A 26,110-nucleotide genomic window follows, 5' to 3' on the forward strand; every position below is an offset into this window, starting at 1 on the left:
GTTTTTGGAAAAAAAGTCTCTTATGCTCACGGACAGTGTTAGGGAAAGTTAGGCTACTTTTAAAAGTAATGCATTACAATATTGCGTTACTCCCTAAAAAAGTAACTAACTGCGTTACTTAGGTGCTTCTTATGGAAAGTAATGTTACACGTTACTTTTGCGTTACGTTTTCTCATTTGGGCTGTTTGTTTGTTTGTTTATTTGTTTGTTTTTATAACAACAAAAAAGTAATATTTTTGCAAATGTAAAGGCCATTTCACACCAAAAGTGTAAAGGAAATGCAAATTCACGCCTGTACAGTAGAGGGCACAGTTCAAACAAACAAGCCTTTCCGCTGTGCTGCCATTCTGGAATACAGAAGAATAGGATGCAGGAGAAGAAGTAAATGAGTAAATGTATGCTCACATTTAGTCTAGAATAACCATCATGTTCACACATAGCGCACACAATGCCTCTGCTCTTACTCCCAATTTCTCTCAACATGGGGACAGGAGAGCTGTCAGTCAATAAACGGGAAAACGAAGTAACTTGGGTTACTTATTTGAAAAAGTAACAGATATTTTGTTGTAAATTTAAAAGTAATGCGTTACTTTATAGTTACTTGAAAAAAGTAATCTGATTACGTAACTCAAGTTACTTGTAATGTGTTACATCCAACACTGCTCTCAGAGGCTACATTTATTTGATTAAAAATGGTTAACAGTAGGCTAATATTGTGATATGTTATTACAATATAACAACTGTTTTCTATTTTAACATATTTAAAAAAAAATAATTTATCTCTGTGATGGCAAGGCTGAATTTTCAGCATCATTACTTCATTCTTCAATGTCACATGATCCTTTAGAAATGCTCAGGAAACATTTTTTATTATTATCAATGTTGAAATCAGTTGTGCTGCTTAATGGAAACCATGATACATTGCTTTCAGGATTCTTGAATGAATACAGTCAAACCAAAAATTATTCAGACATTTTTTATATATATTTACTAGTGGGTGCAGGACACTATTAGATCATTTATATAAGTGAGGATAGCAAAATAAAGTAAACTGTGACACATTATACCCAAAAATTCTTCATACACCAGTGAAACTGATAAAAAATTTGTAACCAAAAATTATTCAGACATTTTGACCTGACCATGTTTTACTTGTGTTATCTGACATAATTAAGATAATTTTTTCTGACACAGTTTAACTCTGATATCTTATGTTTTATTACCATCTTTTTCATCTATAGTGAATAAACTGTATTAATAAATGAAATGTTCTAGGTGTCTGAATAAATTTTGGTTTGACTGTATATATAAGTTGCTTGATGCTTTGATTAATGCATGGATAGAAGTATTAATGCATGAATTAAAATATTAATGTCTTATAAAAAAAAAAAATTCTGACCCCCACACTTTGAAACAGTAGTGTAGCTTATATATTTCCAAGTGTGACTGTAATAACTCCAAGAAGAGTATTTCCCACAAGCTGCCAAGCCTCATAAATGACACCCATCACCTCTCCCCTACTGATCCCACTGACCCATTAAACAATGACTGTGATAGCTTCCCATCCAAAGGCCATCCTCCTGTTGCACAACATAGACCTTTCACATAATACTGGACAAATTGCACTACAAGTACTGAAATATATTGCACATACATGTCATAATATTGGTATCATGTAACTTTCAGTATTTATTTCTGCAGTTCTTAATCATCAAGGGAATTTCATTGTGCAGTGTAACCTGTTACCCTGTGCAAATGACAATAAAGAGCTTGAGAGGTTCAGTGCATCTGTTGGAAGACACCTTGCAATGTAATGCATAACAGGTGCAGTCAGAGTAACAAAGCATAATCTAGATCAGCATGAGAGTGTATGGAACTGAAACATCACGCCTCAACAAAAAGTTCACTAGTCATATTAGATTGCCCGCATAAACCATCACTTTTCCTTTCCAGTTTACCACTCACTCCTGCTCCCTCCTGAATCATCTGGCTAGCTACCTAGAGGAATCTGAGTTCCCAGTGGGTCACCATGGATACCAGCAGAGGTTCAAGGCTCATCTCAAAAGCCGGAGGAGAAGAGAAGCAACCCCTCTGTGGCGGGGAGGGCAGAACATCAAGTCTTAACAGGCCTGCCATGGGACTAGCCACAATCCCCAAGACCCACCATCTCAAGTAGCTGTAACCAAGGATGCCCCTGCTATGATTTCCTCCCAGAGCACTCTCTAGGTGGACCCTCTCCCCTTTTTAATTTCTTGAAACATTTTGATTCAATTGTACATTTATGGGTTTGTTTCCCGCTCTGGTTGTCTAAGTGTCCTTTTTATTTGTCCTTGTCTATTTTAAATAAAATAAAATCAGTGAAAATAATGTAATTTATTACTACACCCGTAAGACCTTCGTTCATCTTCGGAACACAAATTAAGATTTTTTTCATGAAATCCGATGACTCAGTGAGGCCTCTATTGAGAGCAATGCCGTTGAAACTCTCAAGGTCCATAAAGGTACTAAAAGCATCTTAATATGAACTGTTTCAAATATGTTTTTAGTACTTTTATGGACCTTGAGAGTTTGAATGGCATTGATGTCTATGGAGGCGTCACTGAGCCATCGGATTTAATCAGCAATATCTTAATTTGTGTTCCAAAGATGAATGAAGGTCTTACGGGTGTAGAACGACATAAGGATGAGTAATAAATTACATTATTTTCATTTTTGGGTGAACTAACCCTTTAATGTCACCATCTTACATAATCTGCGCTGATCGCCTTGTAAAATAATGAGAGCAGTCTTTACGTTATGGCCCATCTCAATGGTATAGAGTAAAAGGTATAAATAAAAGTCTGTGCATGTTTATTGTTATACATTACAATTTTATGATTTTTTTTTTGTCTTAACTGTGTCTCTGTCTGCGTAGGAGCAATAATAACTAACTCAAATATTCTGCCTGAAAAAAACAAACAAACTAAGATACACATTGATTCTTGATTAAACTCTAGATTCTCTCTTACTCTTAGATTCAAAAAAGCTTCACTGATTCATTTTAGTTCAATTTTCTCCTGTTCTGTGATTTGTGTTTTTAATACTGCATGCTATAATACTCAGTTTTATTTGTTTCTTTTCTTACACAGCCTCTCTCACACATGCCGTTTCTCAGTTTCAATCTATTTTTGATTATTTTCTTCCTCCAGGTGTGGCTCTCTCTTCATGAGGGTGAGTAATGACTGAGCGGTCATAAGAAGAGTGCTTTGTTTGAGTAATGAAACCACGACTGTGAGAAAGAAGGATCAGCAGCACATCTGGGGCATTCCTGTCACAACTGTACAGACAAAGCCAAAAGACAAACACTGCTTTGTGCAAGAAAGGTTGCAAACCCCCTCAAACCATGCAGCTTGATTGGTAAGTTATACCTTTTTTCTTTAGCAGTCAGACTTATTTTTATCTAATGGATGATAAAATGAATGAAAATAGACTTACAGTGAAGTTATCTTATATCTCATATCTAGCCACAATACCAGAGATTGCAGACAGTAAGACAGAAATCACCACCTAGCAACCCCATGGCATTGTGGCATTGAGGTTTGCACAGACAAGCACCACTCACATTTTCTTATGAAAATATTTGTTTTTTTAAGTTGGTTTACTTATGGGGGCCATTTTTTGTTTTGAGATGTCTGACCAAAATGGTAACATTTATCTGAATTCATCCTATTGTTTTAGATCTTTGTGTGCATATGTTAAAGAAAAATGAAAGTGATTGGGTTTCCTATAAACATGACACCAAGGAGATGACCTATCTACAAACCTCAAACACACCCAGTGCAAACCTAATACATCATTTTTTGGAAAACAACAACTTAAAGGGTTAGTTCACCCAAAAATGAAAATTATATCATTAATGACTCACCCTCATGTTGTTCCAAACCTGTAAGACCTCCGTTCATCTTCGGAACACAGTTTAAGATATTTTAGATTTAGTCCGAGAGCTTTCTGTCCCTCCATTGAAAATGTATGTACGGTATACTGTCCATGTCCAGAAAGGTAATAAAAACATAATCAAAGTAGTCCATGTGACATCAGAGGGTCAGTTAGAATTTGTTGAAGCATCGAAAATACATTTTGGTCCAAAAATAACAAAAACTACGACTTTATTCAGCATTGTATTCTCTTCCGGGTCTGTTGTCAATCCGCGTTCACGACTCCGCTTCTTCTTCTTCTTTCCTGTTTTACGATGGTTAGCATCCAGCTTATTGGTGCATTACCACCCCCTTCTGCTCCGGAGTGTGGTTCACGACTCCACAGTTATCCGGTGTGCCCGAGCTTTGTTTACAGTCTGGGGGAGACGCACGCTGTATTCAAGCTATTCTACATTGTTTGTATTTTGGTATTGCTATATTTTTTAAAATGGTGCGTAAGTGTGCATGTTGCGGATGTCCTAATCGCCAAAAACAACCAATTCAATGGAATCAATTCAATGGAATCAATTCAATGGAAAGGATTCCGGAAGAGAAGACATTGCTGAATAAAGTCATAGTTTTTGTTATTTTTGGACCAAAATGTATTTTCGATGCTTCAACAAATTCTAACTGACCCTCTGATGTCACATGGACTACTTTGATTATGTTTTTATTACCTTTCTGGACATGGACAGTATACCGTACATACATTTTCAATGGAGGGACAGAAAGCTCTCGGACTAAATCTAAAATATCTTAAACTGCGTTCCGAAGATGAACGGAGGTCTTACGGGTTTGAAACGTAATGAGGGTGAGTCATTAATGATATAATTTTCATTTTTGGGTGAACTAACCCTTTAAGTTGCCTAGAAGGTGTAAAGTTCATTTTGGGATTCTTAGTCTCTTAATGTTTGGTCAGGTGTGAGGAATAGTTATATCAGGTCTCACAGATGAGGAATAGTTATAGTCTCACAGACAGAAACAAATCTGCATCCTCATCTTGTTAGCTTGTGTGAATGAAAAATCATTTCACAGGGAAAGTGTGTCTCCCTAAGCATCTAATTCTCTCCTGATGCATTTATAGGCTTAATGCATTCATATTCTGTGTTTGCATTTTTTTTTTCTTCTTTCATTTCAGTGAAATGTATGAAGCAATGTGGGGGGAGGTGAACAACTTGATGTGGGAGTGTGCAGAGTAGTGAGTAACATTCATTGGAAATTCAGGGAAAATATTTTTATGCCTAATCTTTTTGTGGGTATGTATCAGGATACATTCCAAACTCCTTCGTCTTTATAGAGAAAGGCTTCAAGCTCATTTTAAGTGTTTGCATTGTGAAAATCATCAGTGACGTTAGGTCTCCAACATAATATAAGATATTGTTGTCTCAGAAAGAAAGAAAGAAATGATTTTTGCTTTTTTATTCGCATTCCCGGAGGAATTTCATGCTTCATCTTCTCAGTCACTGTTTCCCTCCTCCCTTCTTGCTTACGCAGGAGTGTTTCTACGAGCATCTTCGTTCATTGCCGTCATAGCGCTCTGACGCGATGTTTAGGTGACAACGCCGAGCCGGTCCATCAGCCTCCGCCCATCGCGTGCTTCCACAGAACCGACCGTGCCTCTGATGCGTGACCTGTTGAAGCTCGTTCTCGTGCGGTGCATGGAGCTGCGCTTCTGTAGCTGCCAAAATGAACAACTAAACAATCGACCTCAACATGCCTACCATTTATGGAAGTAAGGGAAAACTTGCAAGTGTTTGTTTCATGCTTCAGCACGCATCCCAGGTTAGTGTTAAATGAAACCTAATGCTTTTAAGTTCCTTTGTTTTTCAGGCAGAAACAAAAACATGACTACCCAATTTGATGAAGATATTTTGGTGGTGTTATCTTATATTTAATGTGGTTTATATTATTATTATCAGGCTATTATTATTATTAATCTATAGAAAATAAATGTAGTCTCGCGCAACCTTTTTTTTCCCTCTTAACCAAGCGTCAACTGTCTTTAAACTTTTTAAACAAAACGCAAACCTTTTGTGTTGTATCTGTGATATGTAAATATATAGCCTAGTTAATAAAGATAATGGCTGTGTTTATGTTTGTCAATGTTTCGCCTCGCGAAAAGTACACGAGCCGCGTATTGTTACTATGGTTACCTCCCCAGGCGGACACGATTTCTCATCTCGAGCGTCTTTTTAACGTTAGGTAAAAAAAATAGGCGCCCTTACTAACTTTTGTGGTCGTCGAAATGTTTGAATATATGAGGTTTAGTGTGCATTAAGGAATAATTAAAACATTTGTAAACTCTGTAGTTAGAAGAATCATGCGCTGTCATTCACTGACAGAAGTTCTCTGATGTGATGCTTTATGGTTTTGGCAGTTTAACTGTTTCCGGTGTGAATACCTTCGAGCGCAACTTGGTGTTTTCGGTTTTGCTGTGGTTCGCTCTCAGCGTTGATTAGGTGGTACGAAACATTCAAATTCAAAATTTAAAAAACTACTTCCTCTTCTGTCTCTCTGAAGAGCTTCTTCACTCTATCAAGGCAATCATCACCTGCCTCTCTTGTTGTTACATCATGTTTATCTCTTCGCCTTAGTATCTCAGTTTGGACTTTTCCACAGAGACCCGGTGGCATCAAGGGGATTTTGCCTGCTGTCTGACTAGGGCTCGCTTGTACTAATATTTATTGACGCATATGTGAGAATAATAGTAATTAAAAAACAAACAACCTGGGAGAAGAGAGTTGAAGATCAGTCTGAGCAACCGAGGGCGCAAAGAGGACCAGTAGCCTGCTAAGTGAGTAAGGTTAAATACAATCAGTTAAAGCTGTTAAACTTTGGGAATTTGTCTCTTACTCACACATTCACTGCTACACTCATGCAAACACACAGGCTTCACAGATGACTCATTCTCAGTCATTCAGGGGGTAATGAATGCCTTAGAAGGTTTATAAAAAAATAAAAAAACAGTAAGGGATCATCAAAAATACATAACGATTTCCTACAGCTGTGTGTGAGTCAGCTTTTGGGGACACTTCAGTTCAGACAAGTGCATGTGTGTAGATAACCACAGTGGCAACCATATCACCTGCGGATATATGCAGATGTCAGCTGTGCAGCATTTATTCAGCTGTAATGTAGGCCTGTTTGTAAGAATTGATCACAGATATGGATTATTCGTTTCTTATAGATATCCGTGACACCTTTCTATAAATTAATCTATTAATTCTTGCACATTAACTATATTGGAATGTCATAAAATGCACACTATACAAAATAATAGGCCTAATTCATTATCACTTGCATATCTTTCTGGAATGCTTGATTCTTTTATATATAATAGTTGTTAAAGTGTGTAACAGCATAATAAAATAATTTCAAATTAGTATTTAATGTAATAAGTATGATAATATACAGTCATTACCACAAAATAAACCCCTCCAAATACACCAGGTCTCAAATTATGCCTAGCTTGTTATTATTTTTTTATGAGTTAATGTTTTTTCTTCCAACACATCAGTTCAACTGCAAATGCCGGTGTGATTCCCATTCAAATACATCCTTAAATGCTAATGGAATATTCAAATGAAATAATCCCAGCAGCTTTCATCCAGACAAATTGTCCTTGGAATCAATATGCTTATGCATAACTGCACTTAAGTGTTGGTTAAAAGCAATACCTATTGGTCTCTTCTCTGCAAAAATACTACAAGAGACACTCACCCTGACACTTAAACTGTACATTAGCTTTTGAAGATCATATGGTGGCATTTATCTTTTCTCTTGGTAAGCATTGATGTTGGGTGTAATTCAGGTAAATTGTATGTTTACAAAAGATTTAGCAGTTTAGCTCTTCTGGTTGGCATATATATGACACTGCTTGATCATTTACTGAATTAGAGGATTATTCTATAGATGAATTATTATAACATTTCTATGTATGAGTTATTTAGGTGCTATCCAAATGAACAATAATTCATGTCTGCTGAGAACAGATGTCTTACCCTAAAAGATATAAGAAAGATATAAAACATTTTTTTGGAGGGAAAATGCTTATGCAGATCGTGCAGTTTCAAATTTGTCGTTCGAGTCAGTGGTTCTCCAGACATCTGATTGTGATAAAGTACACACTTTAAAATCGAAGGGTAGATGTACTACATGCATGTTTTCTTATATTGATGTCTTGTTTCATGATCAATTATTAGGCTTTTATTGCTGTTTGTGTGTCCACTTCACCCTTTGCCCCAGTTTTGCATAGGTCGATATTGTAGTAAATGTAAATGCAAACGTTTTGATAAGCAGCAGCCTTGTACATGTGCATTGTGCTGAACTGTATGTGTGGGTTAATCTCAGTACAGTGTGCAGTGCTACATATCTCGTATCTATCTGTTACCATTAGTCTGAATTCAGTGTTGGTGAATAAGCACATGTATAGACGGGTGGTGTTGTGGTCATAGGTATTTTTAGAAAGAGCACAGCAGGTGTTTTTGCAAACATGAGTGTGCATGTGTCTAGGCCTTTTGTCGGTTTTGTCTTACTGTTTAAATTATTGTCAAATTCACAGTCTGTTGATATGATTAAATATTGAAAATTCCCAATCACATGGGAGTTACTGAAATAATGTATGTTCTTAATGTGAAATATAAAATATAACCGCTTTTATTAGGATAGTGATATCTAATCAAACTTTAATCTTTTTAATTTTCTCTAAAAAGTGCTATTTATTTGTTTTTGTGTAAAAAATTTTGATGAAGGAAAAAAAATGTGAAATGTGAAAAGAGAGTGAGTTGTTTTATGCAGTGTGTTGTAGACTGGTTCTGGTTGTTTCAAATCATCTAAATAGACAGAAACGAGAGGACATGCATAGAAAAAGAGGCAGTTTCGGGTTCACCTGGGAAGCTTTGTTGTTGGAGGAGAGAGATGAGTCCTTAGTGACTGAAGGTGGCGAGAGAGATAATGAAGCAGGTGAACGAGTGGAAAGGGGGAAGAGTTATGCTCTGGAGGGAGGTGTTTTTGAAATATTGCTACAGGCTAGGAAGAACTATTGATGTGTAAAATGAATGTTTTCTAAAAATATCATCATGTTCAGTAGAAGATTTATAATATGATGATATTCTACAGTTATACTAAAAGTAGTTTAGCAGTCTGTATTGAAGACGTGGAATTTATCCTAATAGTTTGAAAGTGAAAGACCATTGTTATTTGTTGTGACTTGAAATGAGCTGTACTTGACCCATTTATTAAAGGCACAATATGTACATTTTTGCCACTAGAGGTCGCTTATTAAAGGTGTAGCTTGATGACTCCTTGATTTCACGGTATCATGGCATGTGTTGTCTTCATGTTTACAGCTGGTGGAAAAGAATCGGGACGGGACTACGGAGCAGAAATCATGTTCATGGATTAGATTAACATTACTGAAGTATGAAACAGAGCAGGGCCGAGTGCTGTGGGAGCTGAATGAGGCCACTGGAGCAATTGCCAATGAGAGACGAGCAGTGGAGCTTTAAATATGCCGCAGTCGCTTCTTCCGGTCAAGTGTATGTGGGGTAAAGCAGTGTTGTTTTATCATTTTAGATACATTTGTGGGTTGAAAGTTATTATAGTGCTACTCTGCGTTCCCTCGGCGGCTGCTAAGAAACGCTTGTTGCACACCGCAGTAAGCTAGATCGATATTAGGCATGGTAAAACATGGTACTCGCTGCAAATCAAGAAAATGAGATTTACTTTGTTGAGCTATATAACATGATTAGTTTTCTGTTGATGAATGTATCCATCCAAACTGTTGCTCACCTCTCTAATAAAACATAATATATTAAAGTGTGTTTGATGTTTCCATGGTTTCTACAAAATAAAACCAGAAACCAAGGGTACCGCGGGTATGATGTCATTGATAGGTGACGCACGAACACGGTTAAAATTGCTTATTTCTCTGGATTTAAACATTCTTGGAAACATTTGGGATAATGTAAGTACACTAGTCAACAAACTATATAACATATATTCTAGTGGTTTTTGGTTTTCATATTATGCCTTTAACTCTTAATGCTATGTTTTTAAGATTATAAAGTCTGGTATAGTGTTTACAAAAATTACACTCAAAGCATCACATTTTTAAAATTTCAGTACTGACATGGTACCGAAGTCAGTACTTTTGACAACTCTACACCAGACTTTGTAATCTTCAAAACATAGCATTAAGAGTTAAAGGCATAATATGAACGATTTTTGGAATGGTCCGCTGATAGACGCCTGCTTTCAAACACTCCCGCTCCCACTTTCAAAACGCTTTCAAATTCAAACACTCCCGTGTGTTGATCATTGTAGCCAATCACAGACATATCCGATAAGCGCGTGAATACAATGGCCAATCAGAGGTGTTTACGAATCCGCTCAACAGCGATCAAAATGTCACATTTTTAAAATTTCAGTACCGAATGGTACCGAAATCGGTACTTTTGACAACTCTATAATGAAACATATGAAGTCAGTGGATATTATATCATCCAGTACAGATAATGTGTGTATAATGTACTATTTAAAAATCTCAGATTTATGAGTTTGCCTGTAATTACAATAGCTCTATAACTGTTATCCTAAAGGTGTAGCTGTAGCTGCCACGTGTATAACTGTGATGTAAATGTGACATACTTTCTACTTTTCTCAGCTTAATATGCACCAATAGCTACAATATTAAGGTGTAGTCACATTTACCATTGTTCGATGAATTGCTCATTTAAATAGGAGTCCACACGGTCAGATTTTGCAACAGGTTTAAGTTGGTCAGTGGTCACACAGATTTGCTGCATCTGGTTCAAATTCTGTGGAAGTCTCAGGACCAAAACATGTTTCTCCAATCATTGCATTTGGTCCTGATGCAATGCTAGGATGTCCTACCTGCTTGTCAACCTATGTATTTGCATACCTCCATGCACCCTGCTCGCACAGGCTTCACACATCATCAGCGTGTTTCATGAGGCTATACAGAGTTGTGGACACACACACTGCATTTGAAAACGAATACCTCCCTGTCCCTACTATATAGTATGCAAAAAACAGTACACCAAAAGAGGAGTATGTCTGAATACATAGTATTAAAAAACAGTGAGTAAAGAAGTACTAATTCCACCGAGATTCTGAAGTGTGCATTCAATGGACACTTTACTATTCCATGAGGCCACAGGAGAGGATTAGTGAATGGCAGTGAAGTGATGTAACTGACGCTTGTAGGTCATGTGACAGTAACAACATGGCGGTTCTAGTACCCATACTACCCATATTCATACTATATAGAACATATTTTTTAACAGTCGCGAAGTAAATTCAAATGTAGTAGGCCTACCGACTCAGACAGTGTGCGATTTAGGATACACCGACAGCAAACAAACAGCAGCCACATTTTACAGTTCCTTCTGAGCTTATGCTGCATTCACACCATGTGTAATTACCGCAATTACGAGATGACAACCCATGGCATTCCGACGTACTCTGAGCTGTTTCGGTGGCAACACAATTAACGCCGAAATTAATCTGTGGCAGTCAGGTGGTACAAGTAGGAGCTCTCTGAGTTTACAAGTTGTAATTACGAATTCTACGAGGATGTGAACACTTTTACAAGTCAGAATCTTGTAATTAGTAATTCTGACATGGTCTGAATGCGCTTTTACATAAGCACTTTGAGTTCTAACTATGACCGTGAATAAGTTATGTTCATTATTATTGTAATGTTATGTGCTTTGAGAGATTAGGTAGTTTAACGGCATGTTTTGTGACGTCTGCTCTGGCTGTGTGGTTAATGTGATTTGAAGGAGGCGTGGCTTTTGAGATGCTCTGAAGGGAGGGTGGGATCTATGCTTTCAAAACAAGCTTGCTATTGTTTGCTTCTACAAAACTGCACACCCTAGTTTTAAGTATGCCTTTATTAGGTTGACTTCCTCAAAAAGTGTAAACGCTGTCTCTGAGACACTATCACTATTTGAGCATCCTCACTGTCTTGACACAGTAACATTGGCTCATCCAATGACCATCTGTATGTATGAAGGGAGTGTGTAGAAAAATGGGAGTGTGAACAGTATTTTTATTATTATTTATTATTGTGTGTGTATGTTGCACTGGCCAAAATGGCAATCAAGTTGGATTTATGCAGTACCATGCAAAAACAATCATTTGTACCATTGTAGAAATTTTCTATTAGCAGTCAGCCATGTATAATTGTTTCAAAAACAAAAGCAATAGTTCTGACAATGTTTGACACTCGGATAAATGAAGTCCATGAACATTTCATTTTAGACTGTAATCAGTCAGACGTTGTACAGAGTAGAAAACTCATGGCCTTTTTCACAGACTGCTTCCTGTTCTGCACCACACACAGACGCTCTAACCAAGACAGCTTACACAATAAACAATTACAAAACTTTTTCTGAGTAATTAATTTAAACACACATTATGAGAAATGTCAGAAACTTTCACAAACCCACAATTCCTGTAAGTTCTTCATCATAAGGTCATGAGTGCTCTCCTCTGTTAGGCCATTCACTGAATTAACAATGACCCTTTATTAAGAAAGGATCAAAATGAAACCTTAGTTCTGCAAAAACTACTACTACTATTATGAGTAACATACAGAAAATGATACTTTTAGATATCACTGGAATTTAAAATCAATACAGCAGCCATATTCAATGCAATGTCTTTTAGATGAAAACAGCATCTTTGAGCTTATTGTGGTGGGGAGCTACTGCTGAAATCTTTTTGAGTGATGGTTTAATTAGTTATTTTTTGATTAGTTTTTTATTTTATGGATTTAATTTTTTTTGATATATTTGACATGTTTATATTTTATATTATATTTTATTATTTAATGCATTCTTGAAAAAAATAATAATGATTATAAGGTCATTTATGATACCATTGATAGTTCACCTAAAAATAAAAATTCTGTCATCATTTACCTCCCCTAATTTTGTAGCAACCCTGTATGACTTTCTTAATTCTGTGGAGCAAAAAAGAAGAGATATTTTGAAGAATATTGGTAACAAAACAGTTTTGGTGACCACTGACTTTTATTGTATGGACAAAAACATTGAGGCATTTCTCAAAATATATTATTTTGTGTTCCACAGAGGAAAGAAAGTCATACCAATTTGGAAATAATCGGAATAAGTAATTGGAGTAATTTTTGACTGAATTGCCCTTTTAAGTTGAGAGTTCTTAAAGATGCAAATCACATCAAGACCATCACAACCACTGGAAATCCCCTTTGATTTAATGGCCTCGATTGGCCGAAACATATTAGTCAGTGGATATAAACACATTTCAGGAGGCCATAAAAGATGCACCTTATATCTGAGGACATTTTAGTCAGTTGCATATAATAATGGAAAATGGAAAATGCTCATTTTCCAAACCTGTAAGTAATTTTGACTTTTAGCCTCTGTCCTCTCATCTCTCTCCATAGGACATGACCCAATCCTGGCCTTACCAGCAGCCCGCAGGGGAAGGGAGCAATCAGCATTTCCTGTACTCGCACTCAAAGGTAGGCACAGGGTTTATTACAGACTGCAGGCAAGTGTGAGAAATTCACCAATATAAGGCACAACCTCTGCTCTGTCTCTGTAGGTTTATCTCTTTCTCTCTCTCCTCCTCTCTCTCTCCCTGCAGGGTATTACACTTGCATTGTTTATTTGCACACACTCATAAACTCATAAATCTGTGTTGTTTTAGCACTAGAGTCACTAAAGAAATTATGTAAATCAGCTAGTAATGCTCCAAGCACAATGCAGGCCAGTTCTAGGAACTGTACAGCTTCTCTTCATCACTACAACCAGAGTCAACTTGTTTAAAACCTGAACTTAACAACTGGTTAAACTGGAATTCGAATATTGAATAAGGTACAGAGTTTGGCAAATGTTGAAGACTGTTTATTTGAGTTTAGTAACCATTTAGTGAATTCACCCCTCTGTCTTTTGTCAAGATGTTGTTTTTGTGTGTTGATTTGACTGATTGTTTTTTCTGTTTATCTGTCTCAGGAGGGAAAACAGCCCAATTCACGACACAGACATGGTAAACATGCTACACTGATGTGCAAAACTTATTTTGGAGCACTGACTTAGATGTCTTTTTTATTGGGATTAGGGAATCGGGATGTACCGATTTTAACATTCTGACTAATACTGATAGGCTATTTTCATGTTAAGGCCAATAACTGTTATATGACTGATAATAAAATTATTTACTATTTTGTGTAAAAATAAATAAATAAAATCCTGAAAACTAAAGTCAATCATTTTGAATGCTACAAGTGAATTTAGGCATCACTACACTGTAAAATACAATATGAAAAGGTTTAATATGGAGGTTTATTTTGAGATGTACTAAAGATTACATTTAACAGTGTTAAATTAATACCCAAATTCCGGAAATGTTGGGACGTATTTTAAATTTGAATAAAATTAAAACTAAAAGACTTTCAAATCACATGAGCCAATATTTTATTCACAATAGAACATAGATAACATAACAAATGTTTAAACTGAGAAATTTTACACCTTTATCCACTAAATGAGCTCATACCAAATTTGATGCCTGCTACAGGTCTCAAAAAAGTTGGCACAGGAGCAACAAATGGCTGAAAAAGCAAGAAATTTTGAAAAGATTCAGCTGGGAGAACATCTAGCAACTAACTAAGTTAATTGATATCAGGCAGAGTCTCTCAGAAGTAAAGATGGGCAGAGCTGTGAAAGAGTGCGTAAAAAGATTGTGGAATACTTTAAAAACAATGTTCCTCAACATCAAATTGCGAAGGCTTTGCAAATCTCATCATCTACAGTGCATAACATCATCAAAAGATTCAGAGAACCTGGAGAAATCTCTGTGCGTAAGGAACAAGGCCGAAGACCTTTATTGGATGCCCGTGGTCTTCGGGCCCTCAGACGACACTGCATCACTCATCTGCATGATTGTGTCAATGACATTACTAAATGGGCCCAGGAATACTTCCAGAAACCACTGTCGGTAAACACAATCCGCCGTGCCATCTGCAGATGCCAACTATAGCTCTATCATGCAAAAAGGAAGCCATATGTGAACATGGTCCAGAAGCGCCGTTGTGTCCTTTGAGCCAAGGCTCATTTAAAATGGACTGTTTCAAAGTGGAAATGTGTTCTATGGTCAGACGAGTCCAAATTTGACATTCTTGTTGGAAATCACGGACGCCGTGTCCCCTGGGCTAAATAGGAGGGAGACCTTGCAACGTGTTATCAGCGTTCAGTTCAAAAGCCAGCGTCTCTGATGGTATGGGGGTGCATAAGTGCATACAATACGAGAGGAGATGGTACACCATGGTAAACATGCCCCCGTCCCAACTATTTTGAGACCTGTAGCAGGCATCAAATTTGAAATGAGCTCATTTAGTGGATAAAAGTGTAAAATTTCTCAGTTTAAACATTTGTTATGTTATCTATGTTCTACTGTGAATAAAATATTGGCTCATGTGATTTGAAAGTCTTTTAGTTTTCATTTTATTCAAATTTAAAAAACTTCCCAACATTTCCGGAATTCATGTTGTATTGGTGTTTTGAAAATTAACTTTTTATGAGCATTAGATGATGTAAAAATAGAGTAAATGTACACTGCTGTTTATACGTTTGGGGTCGGTAAGATTTTTAATGTTTTTTAAATGATTTTGAAAGAAGTCTCTTCTGCTCACCAAAGCTGCATTTGTTTGACTTGTTTGAAAAACAGTAATATTGTGAAATATTATAGCAATATAAAATAACTCTTTTCTATTTTAATACATCTTAAAATATAAAATATTCCTTTGATGGCAAAGCTGAATTTTCAGCATCATTACTCCAGTCTTCAGCGTCACATGATCCTTCAGAAATCATTCTAATATGCTGATTTGCTGCTCAAGAAACATTTATTATTATTGTCAATGTTGAAAACAGTCATGAAGCTTAATAATTTTGTGGAAATCATGATACAGTTTTTTTCAGGATTCAGGATTTAGAAAATATACATGGTTCAGAGCTGTACATGTACTAATATAGTAGTGTTTTTACATTCTGCTCCATAACGCTGATGTATTTCTCTCCCTGTGGCTCTCTCAGTGAAGGATGGTGTCTCTATGAGGATGCCCTCACGTCCACTCGTGGCCCCTCATAAATCGTAAGTGCAGCGCGCAGCACCCGATTTGTCCTCAGTAACCAAGCACCAGGTTGTGCCTGAACTGCTTCTGCCTTTGAACTTTATTAGATCATAAACCACCGACTTTACCAAATTCAGTGTTGAATGTCTGTACATATTAGCGTGTAAAAAAAATTTGGGCTTCCTGGAATTTAACTACTATGGACCAACTGCTGTTTAAAACCAGCTTCATGTAGAATGTTAGGCCAGTGTTATATCTCTGCTGTCTCTAAACACCATACCAACTTCACTGACCTCATAAACTTTGCTGAGTAAGTATCTAATTACAGAGCAGGTTAACACAGTCAGAGAGAGCCCCGAAGGAAACTACCATCAAATAACATCAATGTTCAGCATTAGAGTGCAGCGTTTATGACGACTTTCTTTGAAACTTGTAATGTGATACAATCTCATATGGCTAAACTGTTCTAGGCAAACTCACACATTTAGTACACACACAGATGTTCTGCAGATTGGCAGAATGAATAAGTCTCTCTGTCAAGTGAGTGTGACATTCTCTCATGTTCGACTCTCCCTTTGCCCTCCCAGCATGCTTGCTGATGACCTGAAGCTCAGCAGTGATGAAGATGACAAGGACGAGGTAGGGCGCCTGTTAAGGAATCGGCTTAAAAAGCAGATATCATCTGCTATTAGCAGTAACTCTTGTAGTTAGCTTTGAACACAGTCATTTGTTCATTTATTACAATAATGCATTCACAAAAAGTCGCCAGCACTGTATTGAACTTTGCCATTCACTCCATCTGTGCAGTGCTCAATGAGGCAAAGTCCTCTTTGATGTCTTTGGGTTAAAATTATATGACTAATGCTATGATAATTTTTTTATGTTTATATTAACATCTGAAATAACTTTAATATGCTGATTTGATGCTCAAGAAACATTCTTATTATCAATGTTGAATTAAGTTGTATTACACTATTTAGCTGCTCCTCCCTCACATTCACTCCAATAGGCTTTATGTCAAATGTCACATCAACAAACAGGAAATAGCATCCACTTGTTAGAGAAAGCGTTAATAGCAGTGTGAACTGACGGAAATATCTACAGACTTTTAAAGGGTTAGTTCACCCAAAAATGAAAATTCTGTCATTAATTACTCGCTCTCATGACGTTCACCTTTGTTCATCTTCGGAACACAAATTAAGATATTTTTGATGAAATCTCTGAGCCTTCTGGCCTCCGATAGACTGCAACACAATTACCACTGTCAAGGCCCAGAAAGGTAGCAAAGACATCGTTAAAATTGTCCATGTGACTACAGTGGTTCAACCTTAATGTTATGAATTGACGAGAATGCTTTTTGTGCGCAAAAACAAAACAGAAATAGCGACTTTATTCAACAATTTCTTCTCTTTTCTTCTCTCAAAAATATCTTAATTTGTGTTCTGAAGATGAACGAAGGTCTTACGGGTTTGGAACAACATGAGGGTGAGTAATTTATGACAGAATTTTCATTTTTGGGTGAACTAACCCTTTAAGGGAAACAAACAGCTAACCTAGCTAGCTAGTTATATTTATTGTTGGCATTTCATTCAATTTTAATATCCGAATGCTAGTGAGAAGAATAAAAATAAAAATAAAAAACATTTAGATATCAATCTGCATATGTGATTGTCATTGGTTATTCTCACCCGGAAGTGATGCAACCTGTTTTACAGAATACAGAAGTTTGTTGCTAATAACCCCCATAGGAGTTCTCTTAAAACAAATTATGACCTCATGTTACACACATTTTAGGAGGCACTGCCTTCTTGCCTCCTTGAGAAAAATGCCACTGCTCCATATTCATGCTGCTGAACTTGAAGCAGTTTGCTGAAATTGAGCATGTAGCGAGTTTGATAGTTGACTCAGTTTATTTAACCTTCAACACCAGCTCCTTGTATGTGAGTGTATCTCATTCTCTGTCTCTACCCAGGACTCCAGGTTTATGAGTCATAACAGTCTGAGTCATAAAATACACTAGACTCGTGACCTTTCTGGCATTACTGCAGGACTGTGGCTTTTGCTTTGGTCAAGATGCTAGTAGTGACCATGAAGTTGAATATTCCAAGCTAAAGAGCTCTCTTATTTATTCTTAACTGTTATACAGGGAAGTGAGCAAACAAGTTCCTGGGCCAATAATGACCGGTAAGTGTGTGCTTATGTCTGCTTTTGTCTGCTTTATATGTTTGTAGCTGTACCAAGTCTCATTATGTGCCAGTGTTTGTCTCTGTATGTGTGAGTATGTGTGTATTACATATTGAAGAGGTCAGAATATGTGGAATGTGACAGCTGGATGATAGGCCAGCCTCTGTTTCTTTTGGCCTTTCAACATGTTCAAACCACAAACACACACACCACTCATAGGCCAAGCATTTAGTCAGGGTTTAGTCTGCATACTTGTTGGGATTGTGGAATTTCTGTGAACTTGATTGTCAAGCTTGTTGTATATGTAAATGCATTTGAGTGTGTGGCCTAAGAAGTGTGTGTGCACTTCTCAATCCCCATCCATTGTGTGCATGTATTGACTGACAGCTTGTCAGGCCAGCAGCAGCAACACACACATGCACATGTTGGAAGGGTGAGACATTCTAGCTCAGGGTCTTCAGGATCAGACCCCTCCAGCGAGTGGGAAAGCAGCAGCCAGCGATCACGCAGCCCGAGCCCAGGGACGCATGCCCGGTGCAGGACACCGACCCAACAGCGGAGCCTAAACTGCAGCACAGAGGTACACTAACATTTTTTTGCCATGCAAATTACTGTTTCTTATTGCCTCACTCGCTCTGTTTTCCAGTAGTTGTTTTTAGCGGATGAGGTAAAAAGGAATGGTGGGGGGTGGAGAGAGGAATGTGGTGGGGCAGCCACTGAGAGTTTAGAATCTGGGTGTCATGTCAACATGTGGTGCCCCAGATGACTAACTAGATATGAAGTAGTACATGTCAGCATTGATTTCATCACATAAAGCCGAAATTAAAGGGATACTTTACCCAAAAAAAGAGAAAATTCTGTCATCATTTACTCACCCTCATATCATTCCAAACTTGTATGACTGTTCAAAACAACCCTGGCTGGACCCCACTGACTTTCACTGCATGGAGAAAAAAAACAAACAAACAAAAAACATTGAGATATTTTTCAAAATATCTTTTCTGTTCCACAGAAGAAAGAACTTATAAATGTTTGGAACAACATGGGGGTGAGGAATTCATGGGTGAACTATCCCTTTAAAACAGCACAGGAAAGAAATCCTTGGCTTATAACAGCTACATTCGAAAAATTTGACTCTGTAATATTGTTTTTATATGACGTTTGGCTCTACCGGGTCTTAATTTTGTTCGTCAGAAAGAGGGATTAAAAGCTCCAGTAGCATAGGGGTACACCACCCTATGAATGAAGTTGTCTGTGTGACACAGCTGGTTCTATTACTGAACATGCCATCTATTTGGAACCTGTGGAGAAGGGAGGAGGGAACACCATGTGTTTTTCATCTACGTGTAGTCATGTAGTGTCTCTGAGGAGGACGGCTTGGAAACGCCACACGGTTCCAGGTAGAGGGGGGTTGAGGGGAGGGGCAGTGGGAAAAGGGCACAAGAGATGCAGTGTCTTTGCTGGAAAGAGAGAGAGAGGGGAAGGGGGAATGTTTGAGTGGAGGAGTAAAAGTTTAAATTAACTCTGGTCAGCTACTGGAGGCAAGCAGGGAAAGCACTGTCTGCCCTGGAGCTCAAGTGTGCTATCGAGTGAGTATTTGCTTTGTTTTGTGGCATTAATTCAAATGTTTTGTTAAGTCAATAGTTGGTATAGCTCACTTTATTACTCTATGAAGTGTGATGCTGTTGTCATACAGTATTTAGTTTTTAAAGCATCTTTTTTTACTTCAGCTTTCTGGATTGTAATAATTTGAAACAGTGAACTGAAGAAGCATTGTTATGGTGAAAACGGTTGAAATTGAAAGAAAGAGTTTGTTAGGGTCCAGTGTTTCTGCCCTCTCTCTCTTTCTCTCTCTCTCACTCACCCTCTCACCCCCTGTTTTTCTTTTCCTCTCTCTCCCACTGACAAACCGGCTTGTTTACATAAATACTCATGTTTCTTATTCATTTATTCTAATAATTTCTAATTGCCATTTTTTTTATATTCTCTCCAACATGCTTTCTTACAATCACATTGTTGAGTAAATAGGAATATGGGTTTATGCAATCTTCTGCACACATACCGTGTTTACTTTACACCAGTATAATCTACAATGGAGATGTTCATTAGCTAGAGGTTTTGGAAGATCCCTTAGATTATAATTGCCAAGATTGACTATAGTAAAGAGTGGATTCACTGATAATCATAATCTTGTCAAGCATTTTTTGTAGGTCATGCTGTATTTATTTTGTCACATTATATTATCAAATTCTTATTTAGAGTAATATCTACAATACAAAATATTTTTACCAGTTTTATCATTATGTTCTGTGTCTTGAACTCATGTCCTATCTCTGTCCAGACGGAGAGTCCTCCATCCACACAGTGGCAACTGGACAGGTGGCTTGAGAAAGTCCCTAAAAAGCATCAGTCAACTGACCACGACCCAGGAGGACAGCGACGAAGTGCAAAATCTGACTGTGGCCGAGGACCATCACCTGGAAGATACTGGGGCAGAGACTCTGAGTCAAGACGGGATTATAGTCCTTGTGATAGTCCGGTTCCAAGTCCAAAATTTGACTATAGCCCCAGAAACAGTCCTCGTCCCAGCCCAGAATACAGTCCATGCCCCAGTCCAGGAAATAGCCTTGTGCCAAGCCCAGTGCCAAGTGTGTGCCCAAGTCCAGGAGACAGTCTCCGAGGGAGTCGAAGTCCAAGCCCTTTATTTCAGCACCCTCCCAGAAGCCCAAGTCCAAATCTCTCATCCACCCCAGTACCTATCCAAGGTACATATCCTCAGGTACAGTCACCTCAGCGGGAAATTCCCAGACATATTTCACATCCAACAGTTGCCTCCAATCCAGCACATCGTCCCAAAGTCAGGCCATGGGTGCCTCCAGACCATAGCTCCGACCAGAGAAAGGAATTTAGACCCAAAGACTCTAGATCCAGAGACTCTCGAGCCAAAGACTCCAGACCTTGTCCTCCTCAACAACCCCATCATTCCAAACACAGCTCAACAGAAAAGTTACACAAAGATCTCACACACAAGCCTGAATCCAAAAACTCTGAATCCACAAGCAAGCAAAGGTTTAACTCGCCTTCGAACCCAATTACAAAGCATTCGTTGAAGCAAAGGCCACGTGTTAGCCCAAAACCACAAGCCAGGCACTCATCTACAACTGACCATAGTATTGAACATAATCACAGAAGCAATGAACCTACAGGAGCATCAAAGCACAGTTCAACCCCCAAATCGGGGCATTCATCTAATTTAAATACTCTAAAGAGCTCAGACCGTGGTCCTTCGTCAAAGTCCAGGGACTCATCCCAAAGCGAAGTCAACAGTCGATATAGTCACAGCAGCTCTAAGAGTAAATCTTTCCCAGACACCAAGCAATCCAGCTCTAAACAGACTTCCCAACCACATTCCAGCCCAAAGCGCAGGGTCAAACTAGGGGACAACCCGGTGCCCAGAACCGGGCACTCCATAAAAGAGCCAAAGCCCAGAGAGAGAGAGCAGGAGGTGGACAGCCGAGGTAAGGCCCAGGGAGAGACCCTGGTGCCGACTGGCAAGGAGCAGAGACAAAGAATACTGGCGGAAGAGCAGGTAATAAGGCGCCGCTGGGTTCGGAGTTCTGAGGAAGAGGAAGACGAGGACGATAGGAGAACTGAGGAAGGGGAAAGAGAGAGGAAGCGAAGAAGGAGAAGGGAGCAGGAAACTGAATGGAAGGCGGTACAGCCCAAGCAAAGACCTCACACCAACAGCCAGCATCACACTCAACAGGAATGCAACAGACTCAACCTTGAGGAGCAGAGGAGGAAGAAGAAAAGGTGGAGCAACGATGACATTTCCTCACATCCTCATGTGATAGACTCTAGCCCTTCTCCTCCACTCTCTCCACCTTCACCTACTCCTGTCGTCAAGCCCACTCGTCCATCGTCTTCCTCATCCTCATCCTCCTCATCGTCCTCCTCATCTTCCTCTGAATCAGACTCTGAGTCCAGTCCACCCCGGAACGTTGCCAAAGTCCCTGCAGATTCAACATCAAACCAAAAAACAGTTCCAAAGAGGAGGCACGACAAACAGGGTTCCGGCACTGGTGCTCACCCCAACGGCTCGAACTTAAGCACCCCTGAAACAGACAAACAAGTCCGGGGCAGGCACAAACTCTATACACTGGTTCCTTTCGGCCGATCTGAGAAGTCCCCCACCGTCGCACATCGAGGCCTGAAAAAACTTGTTGTGAGGATAGACCTCTCACTTCTGGGTAGAGTACCTAGTGCAGATGAGATTACCAAGGGACAGTCCTCGTCTTCATCTTTGTCATCGGGAAAGGCAAAAGAAAAGACATTGATGAAGCAACTGCACCACTCTGACCAACTGCCTGGAGATGGCAGAAGTAAAAGAAAAGTGAGGAAGAAAAAAAAACATCTTTACATTAAATTCATGCAAACAACCCACATCAGCAATCTTTAAATTCCTGTTCTGTTGATAATGAGAGGTGTCTTCTTGCATAGATGTAAGTTTTTGTTTGTTTTGCCGTATGCCGTAGGCTGAGAATGGAGATGCTCAAAGAGAAAATAAGAGAAATCACTCTCGTGCAGATAAACTCCCACCGTCAGTCCATAATGAGACTGAGGAAACCTGTGCTGACAACAAACAAAACGGGTATATTTAGACCTAATAACTTTATTTGAACCTTTTATGCATCAGTGCTTTGTCTTTGCAGCTACAGTTTAGGTAAAATTGAATGAAAAAAGAGCTGAACGTGTTTATTTTTTTTCCAGTGGTGTCTTGTTGATTCAGAAATTTAGAACATACTGTATATGCTATTGCATATTGATAGTATAATGGAATATCAACAAGCAATTACGTTTTGAAGGACATCATGGAAAACCCTGTAACAAAATACAAACATGGAAAAGGTCAATTCATTGCTGTTATTCTTGCCAACTGGGACATGTTAGCGTAATCTAATGTTTACTGTATGGCTCATGCTCTTTTGATGACGTCCTTTTTATTGCCGTGTATGCAGATGTCAGGATGATTACTTTTACTCCAAAAGGCCAGTGTCGCCATTGTCTCCTCCATCTGACATACTAGAGCTCTCAAAGCCCTCTGTGAAAGCTCAGCATGCAGAGAATTACCGCACACCTCCAGAAAAAGACAATGATTCAACAGCACAGAAAACACAGGTTCTTAAAATAACACTCACACAGCACTCTTTCTTTCTTTCTTTCATTTTTCTACAGATTTTTTAACGCTTTTGTTATCAACATCCTTCAATCTTAAAAATTAAAGTTCCAAAAAGAATCAGAAAGAACAATTTTTCACAAAGAATTTTTTCATTCTTTAGTTCTTTAGAAGAACGAATGTTTTAAAGAACCCAGAATCAAGTACTCTAATCTGAAGTATAATGCAACGTAAAGAATGTTTTTAATCTTCAAGAACCATATAGCAAATCAAGAACCTTATGCAGACCAATAATGGTAGTTCTTTTCTAATATTTAGAGGCAATGAAGGAATATAACAATTGTTCTAATGTAATATACACTAATGAAACAGGACATTTGTCACAACAGGTCCAGAAGACGCAGCCCAAGGTAGAAGTGGAGTGTGTTGGGGTGTCAGGACACCTACAGCCTCTCTCTGGATCTCGGGGTCCTCCTCCAAACCTTCCACTTCACTACAGCGGAACTGTACCTATCAGTGATGTGTGAGTTCATTTCTGTTAATGCTTGTTTCATTTAACAATGCTGCAAAGTATAATGTCGAAAAGCTTCCCATAGTTCTCACCTAATATTTCTTTTCTTCCTCTCATGTTAGCTCTCATCATGCTGAGTACTACATGCATGAGGCCAAGAGGTTGAAACATCGAGCAGACGCAATGGTATGACAGCATTGTGAACATGTACAGTATATTGCCTCAGTCTAGACAGGACTCTCATGGGCTTTCCACACTGTGCTTAACCCCTGGTTATCATCGCTCTAAACCTCACTTTTGACCCTGAGTAAAGAAACATTTCACACTTGTAATTTAGAAGTGGGGTTAGCACAGATTTTTCCCTGGGGCTATGAAACCCTTCTCCGTAGTAGGGTTAGCAATAATGCTTTTGCTGTATTAACCTTGCATTTCGGTGACAAATGTGTACAGTGTGAAACGATGCAGTGTCAGAATGTTGCGGCTAGATGCTTAGCAATGGACACCCAATTGTGTGCCTCAAAATGGTAACAGAAAACGTGACAATTCGAGTGAAGAGACAGTTTCATTCTTACCTTTAAAGTCCAAAAAAAGGTCCATTCAGTATAAACTTGATAATACAGTCAGTATTATACAATGCTAAAGACTTTATGGAAAGAGGTCACATGCTGTATTCGCCCAATCAGTGACACCGATACTGCAAATATGCAAATAAGGATGTTAACCCAGGGTTTAGGAAGTGTTTTTCTGAATAGCTGTGACATGGAACAGCGGTCTCAAGGTTAATAGAACATAAAAATCAGTCACAGACCAAAACAAGGTTGAGAATCCCAGGTTTATGGGTGTATCCTCTGTATCTGATTCATCCACTGCTTTCATTTACCCTTTTGCGTCTCTATCCCTGTTTGCAGGTGGATAAGTTAGGAAAAGCTGTGAATTATGTGGATGCTGCTTTGTCCTTCATGGAGTGTGGTAAAGCCATGGAAGAGGGACCGCTGGAGTCCAAGTCCCCCTACACCATGTATGCTGAAACTGTGGAGCTCATAAGGTGTTTAAGTGTTTCCCTTCACCCTCTCTATTGTTCTTTTTCTTCTTCTGCATTATTTCAGCATGGAAAGCATTTTGACTAGGCCAGATATCACATGACTTTAATAATATATGAATGGAAAACAGGGGTAGCTCCATGTGACAGGCTATGACTCTATTTTACCTACATCAGATGTGGGTAAGTGATGTGTAGATTTAGTGGTGTGACAGATCAACAAGCCACAAAAAAATGCAAATATATATTTGTTAATGTCAGTAGATTTTATTCCCACCCATTTTTTGACAAATGCCAAAAAATAAAAAGGCCCTGTGTTTGTCAGAAGCTCTGTACTGATTTGACATGTTCTCTGTGTTGATCAGATACGCTATGAGAATTAAGAGTCACGCAGGCCCTGGAGTCAGCCAGGAAGACAAACAGCTAGCTGTACTGTGGTAAATACAACACTACAAAGATCTGCAACTATCTGTATTGGCTGAATCTTCATCACGTTAAAGTCTGTTGACAAAACTAAATTTTTTTGTCTGGGTTGTAGTTTCCGCTGTCTTGCTCTTCTTTATTGGCAAATGTTCAGACTTAAAAAGGACCATGCTCTGAAATACTCTAAAGTTCTGCTGGACTACTTCAAGGTAGGCCGTTGTCACTTATCATATATACAGTTTGTTAAAACAACTAAGTTGTCCTGTTGAAAGATTTACCCATACTTGTTTATGCTTTTATTAGAGTTCTCCAAAAGGACCTCAAAAACCCCCTTGGAACGATGCTGGAAAGTAAGGGTTAATTAGAGCTGGGCCTGTAATTCATATATACTTAAGCACTGTGAGAAACCTTCATGTTGTGTTTGGGTGTCAGTACATCTGTATTTGTGCTTCGACAGGGGAACTGTGCCTCCTGCCTCTATTTGTTCTGTCAATATAATGGGATCTCACACAGGCAGCTCACCGAGCAGCGTCATCAGCATTCCCCATCGTATCCACCAGATGGCAGCAAATCACCTCAACATCACCAACAGTGTCCTGTACAGTTATGAGTACTGGGAGGTGGCTGACACCCTGGCCAAGGAAAATAAGGGTGAGTTTTTTGGTGCAGTTCTGTTTAG

General features: G+C 38.5%; 1 protein-coding gene across 10 annotated transcripts in view; it reads left to right on the forward strand.

The window, feature by feature from the left end:
• The window catches only part of aff3 (AF4/FMR2 family, member 3), a 32,874-nt gene that overhangs the window by 5,490 nt on the left and 1,274 nt on the right, over window positions 1–26,110 (forward strand). For 2 of the 10 annotated variants that reach the window (XM_048194180.1, XM_048194184.1), the window contains exons 2-21: window positions 1,954–2,226; window positions 3,189–3,396; window positions 3,504–3,576; window positions 5,448–5,735; window positions 13,408–13,485; window positions 13,979–14,012; window positions 16,061–16,118; window positions 16,686–16,737; window positions 18,245–18,282; window positions 18,670–18,862; window positions 20,624–22,675; window positions 22,818–22,933; window positions 23,301–23,460; window positions 23,848–23,981; window positions 24,092–24,155; window positions 24,878–25,014; window positions 25,374–25,445; window positions 25,547–25,640; window positions 25,735–25,781; window positions 25,889–26,082. In XM_048194180.1, coding sequence (XP_048050137.1) covers window positions 5,667–5,735; window positions 13,408–13,485; window positions 13,979–14,012; window positions 16,061–16,118; window positions 16,686–16,737; window positions 18,245–18,282; window positions 18,670–18,862; window positions 20,624–22,675; window positions 22,818–22,933; window positions 23,301–23,460; window positions 23,848–23,981; window positions 24,092–24,155; window positions 24,878–25,014; window positions 25,374–25,445; window positions 25,547–25,640; window positions 25,735–25,781; window positions 25,889–26,082 — 3,592 coding nt within the window. In that variant the 5' untranslated portion in view covers window positions 1,954–2,226; window positions 3,189–3,396; window positions 3,504–3,576; window positions 5,448–5,666. Of the gene's footprint in view, window positions 1–1,161; window positions 2,227–3,188; window positions 3,397–3,503; window positions 3,577–5,447; window positions 5,736–5,878; window positions 6,748–13,407; window positions 13,486–13,978; window positions 14,013–16,060; window positions 16,119–16,685; window positions 16,738–17,562; window positions 17,584–18,244; window positions 18,283–18,669; window positions 18,863–20,623; window positions 22,676–22,817; window positions 22,934–23,300; window positions 23,461–23,847; window positions 23,982–24,091; window positions 24,156–24,877; window positions 25,015–25,373; window positions 25,446–25,546; window positions 25,641–25,734; window positions 25,782–25,888; window positions 26,083–26,110 lie in introns of those variants that run through there. The other 8 variants (XM_048194182.1, XM_048194185.1, XM_048194187.1 and 5 more) reach the window with 8 other exon arrangements.

The sequence above is a fragment of the Megalobrama amblycephala genome, linkage group LG6 (assembly GCF_018812025.1).
Source record: "Megalobrama amblycephala isolate DHTTF-2021 linkage group LG6, ASM1881202v1, whole genome shotgun sequence".
Classification (NCBI taxonomy): Eukaryota; Metazoa; Chordata; class Actinopteri; order Cypriniformes; family Xenocyprididae; genus Megalobrama; species Megalobrama amblycephala.